The 9,035-nt window shown below is 36.0% G+C and overlaps 1 protein-coding gene across 1 annotated transcript; it reads right to left on the bottom strand.

Moving 5' to 3' along the window:
• Positions 1-6,574: 6,574 nt before the first annotated feature.
• LOC136815855 (uncharacterized) lies at positions 6,575-7,693 on the bottom strand. The gene has a single exon (XM_067072309.1). The coding sequence runs from the start codon at positions 7,691-7,693 to the stop codon at positions 6,575-6,577; it is 1,119 nt and encodes a 372-aa protein (XP_066928410.1).
• Positions 7,694-9,035: the final 1,342 nt, after the last annotated feature.

The following is a 9,035-nucleotide window of genomic DNA, read 5'->3' as shown; positions in this document are numbered from 1 at the left end:
ATACATGGTTATTTTGAGTTTTTGTTTTTGTTTTTTCTTTTCGCTTTGGATTCTTTCTTTGTTGAGTTTTTTTTTCTTCAAGCAATCCGGGCAGAACCATTTTGATTCCCCACTTGGCTTTTCTTGTTAAGTTAACACATGAATAATGGAACCATTCTATTTTACACGAGGGTCCATCACATGCGATCATTGGACAAAAAGTGGGTCGTTTACATACACAATAGAGTTTATTTGGGTTGACGTTGTTGGGATCCCTGTTACGTGTCACCCAATTCTGGAAGGATTACTCGTAGGAACACTTTTTCAAGTTTTTCTCTCAGCTTTTCACAAAATTTTTCATTCTTGTGAACACGGATTCGCTTTGTCTCGACACTGGACCATACAAAAAAGTCACAAAAAGATCTATTTGTAACCAGCATTTGTAATTGCATTTGGTAGTAATATTCATGTTTTTCATTCATTTTCCCATCTTTGATTGGGCCGTTCTTTTTTGTGACTTAGCTTTTGGGACATTTAATTTCCAAAAGATCAAGATTTTTGTACAACACTTGCATTCTGTCAAACCATCAGGGCTGTCTCCCATAAATGGATACTTTTCGTTTATATGTAAGCCAGTAGTAGTAGTAGCTTTAAAGCCTTCATGTAAATGTCCCATTTGCTCAACATAGCACCAAAATGACTGCACGCCCCACACCAAGCCTAGGAATAAGAATGATATATGTTAGAGATGGGATGAATAAATTACTAAAAGACAAGATTACATACGAGGTGACTGTCATTAATAATCCAGGGCTAGCAACGAGAAATTAGAAATAAAAGTCAATATAGAATCGAACTTACCCAGCCATACATGTGCAGTTTCCAGATAATATCCATCCAGATTTGTGAAGGATGCACCACGTATCGTAAAGCCCTTAAAGTCCTTTTGCCCTTGACGTTGACTGGGCAATACGGGCAATACTGATGATTTTAGAAATACAAAGTCGAACGTCTTTTTCTTTGATTTGTAAATGAACATATCTTGTACATGCCCACAAACGAAAAAGTTCCAGGCTTCCAGAGATTTGTAACACCTGATCTTGTCTCGTGTATATTCGCTTGGAGTCTCCAACAAGTAGAATACAATATCAGCATATGAAATAATTTCAATGATATGGAAATTCAGTTTTTTCACCTTTTTTTTTAGCCTCTGGAATGTTTCAGCTTTGAAAATTTCGTGAAAATTAGCGTTTTTAAGAAGAAGTCGTTGCAGTGTTAATCTTTCGCAAATTTAAAAGCCCACTTTCCCTTGGAAAAAATTGACGTTTTTTGATTTTTTTGAGACCCTTGGGGCATAAGGTACCTGTTGACCGCAAAAATTTCAAAATTCGCGAATAGACCGTTGATAACATTAGGGGTAAAGGGACCCAATGACGTCACGGGTTTGGGAAAAACTTCAAAATGGGATATCTCGTGTTTGAAGAGGAGTTGGGAGGTCGTTGACCCCTAAATTTATCGGGAATTTTATGGGGAATAAGATGGAGGATTTATGAGACTTGAAAAGGACTTTCAAATTTGGCTAAATTTTTAGTCATTTTCAGTTGATGACGTCATCAAAACAAAAAAATGCAATAACATGAGATTGGTTTTGGTGTGAGAAAAATCAAAACAAACACCGAAAAGCGCTGAACTCTCGAATAAATATTTTTTGATGAGCTCTATTCTATTCTTCCAAAAAGTCAGGAAATTAAATCTGATGAAAATAAAGATTACTACAAAACTACTCGACACACACGTGACACAACCCAAAGCAGATAAATTCAGCTTTTGGCACTTTCGTTCGTGAAAACCAAACAGTTTTTTTATCAATACAATAAATGCATGAAAACTTGAAATTCTTTAATACTTGTCAAGAATATTTTCCATAACAAAACAAGGGAAAATCAATGTCTTTGATTAAACCGTGTAACAAGGGATTTTTGTAAAAGGTCTCCGGTGTCTCTCCCAGCCAATTCTACACAAAACTGTGTCTTTAACTTTTCAGCATCAATTCTTTAACAACGAAAATTCGACAAGTTTACAGCTTGACAATAAAGTTGAAAGTCGAGAAGTTCCCCATTCAGTCTTTGTTGCAAAAATGTTGTTTCAGACCATTTATTAAACCAGTATGCAAATTTCTGTCATCCATGCATCGAAACAAAAACATCGAAAAGTGTTATCAATCTTATAGAGAAACGCAATGATGAAGAATTTCTTCTCAATCGAAAAAATACAATACATCTTCTTTTTCTACGTACATCACTGAAAAAGCTGCTGCATTTATTTTGAAGCTCCTGGATCAAAAAAATTGTTTATTTAATTTGATGTGCATATTTTTGGCGGGAACTTAATTGTCGAATGTTTTTGTTCGAATCTAACAAAATTTTCGAACAAAAACGTTCGAAATTACCCGGAATTCCCTAGTTATTTTTTCCAAGTTAAAAAACCGAGTAATCCCGAGTTATAACGTCATTTTACATTTCATAACTCGGTTTATTTTGCTTCCTTTAACTTTGGAATTTTTGGTTCCTTTAACTGTCAGAGTTATTTTTCATTTTGTAACTCGTGAATTTTTATTTCCTTTAGCTTTCCGAGTTATTTTTGATTTTCTAACTCGGGAGATTGTGCCTCCTTTAAGTTAACTACCCGAGTTATTTTCCCTTTTCTAACTCGGGAATTGTTGCTTCCTTTAACTTTCTGTAAATAGATTTACGTCATCATCACAAGATTCGCAGTACTCTGAGTTTTGATCCGCTTTAAGTTGTAATTTTTAGATTTATGGAATTTTAGATTTATGGAATTTCAGATTTTTGGAATTTCTTTGGGATTTGGGATTTTTGGAAAAAAAGTATGATATTCTTTTGAGCAGCGGATTGATAGCCTCTACCACCTCTTCTTACATAACTAGTGGGCTTGGGACGTCTACCTGGCGTCTATAGAATCCCTTTCGCTTCGGGAACACGAGACTCGTTCTCCGTGCGTAACCCCTTTTACGATTGATAGGATATTTTGTCATCTGATTCAAGATCTCTATAGTACGAAGAATAGGAAGCTTCACTTGATGGAGCCATGTTTCAGAAAGAAAGTGAGAACATGTGCGTTTCGAAAAAAATACTATTCGTATTATTCCCGCTAAAATCTTCTTTAGAGACCTGTATATACTAAGATGCGATTATTATTATCGAGGCTAATGAGATCACAATAATAATAACACGGTAGTGATCAAGGCTATAAGAAAGTACTTTTCTTCAGCGCATAGACAGGGTATTAAATAACTCTTGTTGTCAATCAAAGGCAATCCTCTAATTTCATTGGTTAATTTCAATAACAACGATCGAAAGTGGCCCGCTACTTCCCAAACGTTTTGTATTGATGAATATGCTTAACTTTCGGGTAATCGAGATTAGCTTCACAAATGAAAACAACAGACGAGGACAGAGGAGATTGTAAACAACAAAATGGCAAAGGTTTGGGAAGCTTTACTTCCCTCTATGTTTGAAAGCACTCATTATTTCTTACTTTTCTACGGGTTTTTTTGCTGTGTTTTGTTTTTGTTTTGCCCCCGAAACCGCGCGCGACCTGGGTAACAATAACATGTGTCGTCACTGCGAACCCGTCTATGGCACACCACCACGTTACTAACCGGCATGATGTCTTGTACTAAGCTTCACCCCCCCCCCTTTCTGGCCCTGGCCTGGACAAGACAGCTCCAGTCATCAAAGAAAACTTGATTTCGAAAAATTATGAGATCATTTTATATCTATTGAAACAAAAAACTGATGAACGTATTCCATGCCCATATATCAGCCAGTCACCAGTCATTGGAACAGCCAAGAATGTAGAAGAAATTTATTCCTGCAGCTTTCTCTACCATTTACATGCATTTACCACACAATCAAGACCAGACACAAACTTGTGTCAGTCAAGAACACCTTCAAATTAGCCTATCATAGGCTGATTAGCCTATCATAGGCTATTTAGACTATTTTATATAGGCTATTTAGCCGAAAATCGATAAAAACCTCGATTTCTGACGAAATATAAATAGTCGCGTCTATTTTTCACCATTACTTCATTGCCCAAAGCCAAAAGAATCTTTTCCACTTAAACTGATATGACATTCAATTTTGGAAACAGAAATATATAAATAAATCTATTTTTATAGGCTAATTTTCTTATAATGAAGTGCCGTGTGCAAAAATACATGTTTTTTTTTCTTGTTTTTTTTTTAAAAAAGCCCGATTTTCTTACCCTCGCATGCACAGTACCAAAAAGTGGAATATATCCTAAACCAAAATTGATCCAAAGTCAAAATTTGTCATGAGCATTTCTCTGACATTGAGAAACCATGTATTTCTTAGAGAAGACGCGACTATTTATATTTCGTCAGAAATCGAGGTTTTTATCGATTTTCGGCTAAATAGCCTATATAAAATAGTCTAAATAGCCTATGATAGGCTAATCAGCCTATGATAGGCTAATTTGAAGGTGTTCTTGACTGTGTGTGGTATATCTTAATTACCAGACATGTCAAATTACATCTCCTTTGCTAATATATATCGTATTTGCTTTCTTTCCCGCTCCGACAGTCTGCAAAAATTCTCTCAGAGACGGCCAATTTTTTCTCGCCCACTGTGTTTTCTCCCGGATATCAGTTTATCTCATTCTTCGCCTCGGCGTGACGTCACAAGATTACGTAATTCCCGCTTAAAAAGTCTACCATCTTGAATTGGTTGAAAACAAATCGCAGCATTCTCATGTTAAACAGTAAAAAATGGCTTCTAATGGTGATCAAACGTGTTCTAAAGTTGAAAGTAAAGCAGAAAAATCAGAAGAAACCTACATAGATGGTCTTCAAAATGAAGCCAGGAAACGTTACAAATCAAAGCTAAATCTTAATGGGGCTGATAAGTGTCCATATAAGGAACTGGAAAACAAATGACTGGAAGATCCTTCTCAGTGGCCTGACCTCACGTATCCATATCTCTATCATTATTTAATCAAAACACCAAGTAACTCTCGTTTGGCTTTTATTTACATCATAGTGTTACAACCTTCTGGTCAAGTTTTGTGAGAAACAACTCTGACAGTCACAGGTTTATATATAAACTCATGAGTAACTCATAGTCAACTGTGTATGATTGATTTTAAGACTTGTAATGTATAAAAAGCTGCATGCCAGAATCTATAATTCTTCTCTCTGTGGACTCATAGTTTTTATATATAAACACTTCTTTCATTCAGGAGTTTATTCATTGGAAGCAATGGAAAATTACAAGTTACAAGTTCTTCATTGATGGATGGGTTCAAGCGATTACACATTACAAATCTGGTACCGTAACAGTGTTGAGAGCTAAAGTCACACCTTCATTCAGAACTACAGAAAAGCCTCACAATCCTTTGGTCGCACTAAACAGCAATTCTGGTTCTGTCATCACTGGTCATTGTGATTGCATGGCAGGGTAATTGTCTTTATTATTACTTTGTAATAAATGAAATCATTACAAAGTCAATGTAAATATGCTTGAAACGTATTCCTGATGCTTAACATTTTTCACTTTGTGGCAGCAGCATTTACGAAACCGATATGTCAGAGCAATTTTTCAAAAAGCTAACTACACTTTACAATCATATAGTTTTTCAATACCAAAGCAACCAATGAAAAATGGAAAAGGAATTTTTTCTGAAGGGATAATCAGATGTTTTTATGTGTTTTTTCTACAAATACTTAGCATGGTCCTGAGCAAAATCTCATCTCTAGTCATAGAAAACATCTGATTATCCATACAGCAATATTTACATGACAAGTAATATTTGTTTTTTTTATTTTTAGTCTTGGTGAAACATGTTCCCATGTTGCTGCTGTACTATTCAAGATCGAAGCTGCTGTTCGCATGGGCCTCACAAAATTGACCCCAACTGATCTGCCATGTAGATGGAATCAAAACTTTACTAAGAACATTATGGGATGTCCCGTGGCAATGATTAATCTTTACACAGACAAAGCGAAAGCAAAGCTTAACCCTAGTATTGTTAAAAAACTGACGGAGCCACCACCACTCGAAGAATTTGAGAATTTCCTTTCGGCGTTGAGGGACACAGCACCAAAAGCTGTAGGTCTCAGTTTGTATGGTGCGTACCAAGAACCTTTTGCTGTTGCTGCTGAAAATAAAATTATTGAACCATTATTAACACTACCATCATCACTCAGAACTCTTTACAAAGGTTCAAATATTCAATTGTCAGAGAGCGGTTACATGCTACTCGCAGAAGAAACTATTCCTGATATGAGAAATACTTCCATGGACCAGTACCTCTATGTAGAGGAGGCAACAAGAAACCAGTCAGGATGTTTTGCCTGGTATGAACAAAGAGCTGGTCGGATTAATGGCTCTACAGTACATTCCATTTGTCATGGTTCCATTGATAGACCAGCCAGGTCACTTGTCACCAAAATATGCTCCGATAAAAAGAAAGTTATTAATGCAGCATCCTTAGATCATGGCAAGAAGCACGAACATGATGCATTGGAAATATACAAAAACGCCTCAACAAATCAAGACTTCCAGTCTAACAATCTTTCGCTTGCTCCTGAAATTGTGCACCGTGATTTTGAGTTGCAGTCGCTTGGGCTTGTGATTTCCGACCAAACTCCTTGGCTGGCTGCATCACCAGATGGATGTGTTTCATGTAGCTGTTGTGGTCTTGGATGCAATTTTTCTTGAAGTTTCAACTTTTTTGCTGACAATTGTTTTTTCCCAGTTGTAAATGCTGGGATTAAAAGTTCTGAGCAACTACCAGCAGCAAACTCCTCTACTAAAGTTAACCCTCGATCTGCCAGTATCTGGTCCCCTGGCATGTGGTATTTCGAAAGGTGGAATTCAGACTCTTTCACAACTTGAATGTCAGCTGCACGTCCACCATAACATTCCGATACAAAATTTACGGCACCAAGAGGTGTACATGATATAAAGACTTTGATAGTTGTGTGTTTCTTGGAATGGCTGTAAAACTTAGCCCGGGCTAAAAGAGAGCTTGGTGATTCCACAAAAACTTCAAAGCAATCGATTATTGATCTTAGCCGAGGAATCTTCGGTTTAAAATGGGGTGGTATGGTTCTGTATATATGGTCCATGTCTTGCATACGCACCAACCTTTTCAATTTAGAATGCATAATGTCGATCCAACACCAAAAATACTCCATTGCAGTTGTGGAGGAAATTCCATAAATTGCAGCAAGCAAGTCAAAAACCAAATTATGTTTAAGTTTGATAATGGTTAAGACGATTTGGTCTTCAAACGAAAGTCTAGTTGGTTTCACTTTACTGCGATCTTTCACTAGATATTCAACCAAGCAAGTGAAAACATTTGGTTTCAAACCAGTTAACAATAAACATTTATCCTCACTCTCCATAGCAGCAGCATATCGTAGACCAGTAGACTGTACCAACAGTTTTAGTTCAGCCTTTTCTTTTAGTAGTTGGTCTCTCTCATTCCGCAAATTGTCCATCTCCATATAAATGTTACCGTAAGATGACGTTGAAGGTTGCTCCTCCACTCTTTCTCCAATATCAAAATGATTTTCTGCATTGGGAAGCTCCTCTGTTTGTGATGGTGTATCTTGTTCGTTAGAACAGACTGATTCATGATTGGCTTGTTGTTGCAACTCGGTCATATTGCTTTGAGAAAAGTCAGGCTCTTCAATAACAGCTTTTTTCCTTGGAAACCTGAGAAAAGAAAAGAAACTTATTCTTAGGATCACTGCTAGATGGACAAGTTTGTTACAAGTAAACTCTGCACCCTAAAACATATTATACTGCCATTGCACACATTACCCACCCTAATAAGTAAAATTGGGTTTTTGAGAATAGAAGCGGCCAAAGTGAAAAATTGAAAGTATAACAAGGCCAAAAATCCTGAGTATTGATTAATCCTTGATTGAAAAAATTGATTGGTACTAGTATCAAGAAGTACACTGTAAAAGATAAAAAGTAAAAACATACCTCTTTTTCTTTTTTGTTCCAAACTGAGCTTTCTATTGTGGCGTTCAATTTTTTGTCGATGAAGTGATTGTCGATGAGGTGATTGCCGATGAGGTGATTGTTGATGAAGAGTTTGAATTTTTATCTTCGGTTTCACCAGGAAAATTGAAGGCACATAATTTGGGTGACTTGTAGCAAGGGACCTTTCACCTATAAGATTAATTAAATTATGAATACATTATGAAATTATATTTATAATAATAATAATAAAGCCTTTTTGAATCCATCTTTACTTGTTGGCAGTTACGATATTACAATACACCATGAATTTCCTATGGTGTTATACTAGATGTACAAGAGATAAATTTTCTATTGACCAAAAATATACTAAACTTACCATTAATGAAGTGGTCAGAGCAAACATTTTGGCTTGGGAGACCAAAGTGCTCCTGAGATGACCTTTCCATCAGGTAAGTGGTCAGGCAGCTGAGGTCACATAAAAAAGTGCAGTAGCTACAAAGTTTGCGAGCAAACTTTAAACAGTTGTTTTCAATAGATACGACCTTTCTGAGCACAAAATCATCAACCGGACAGTTTGAAAATAATTACCGGACGCGTCTGAAAATATTTTCGTATTTGATGACGTCACAAGCAAAATGAAAATTTTTATGAAAAAAAGCATGGACATATTATATACCAATCGACGCGTTTTTTGACGTAGATTAAGAAAAAGGTCAGTAACTACGTCTGAAAATTTGATAATAAAAAGTTAAAAGCTTCCGAAGTTTTGATGACGTGATATTTACACTTTCTTTAGGATCGATTTTCTTGAGTTAGGTTGAGAAATCATATATGTCCACTTAAAAGTCTTCTATATCGATTTTTGAGAGCTTTCGAATGGCGGTCTTAGATTTCAATTTTGATAAGTTTGAATTTTTGATTTTTTTTTCGTCTCTGACAGGTAAAATTGACGTTACTGACATAAAGGAAAAGCGTTCTAACTTTTTATAGCAAAATTTTCAGATATGGTTACTG

This window comes from Clytia hemisphaerica, unplaced genomic scaffold (genome assembly GCF_902728285.1).
Source record: "Clytia hemisphaerica strain Z4C2 unplaced genomic scaffold, Clytia hemisphaerica genome assembly, whole genome shotgun sequence".
Lineage (NCBI taxonomy): Eukaryota > Metazoa > Cnidaria > Hydrozoa > Leptothecata > Clytiidae > Clytia > Clytia hemisphaerica.
This window is presented reverse-complemented; position numbering and strand designations above follow the sequence as displayed.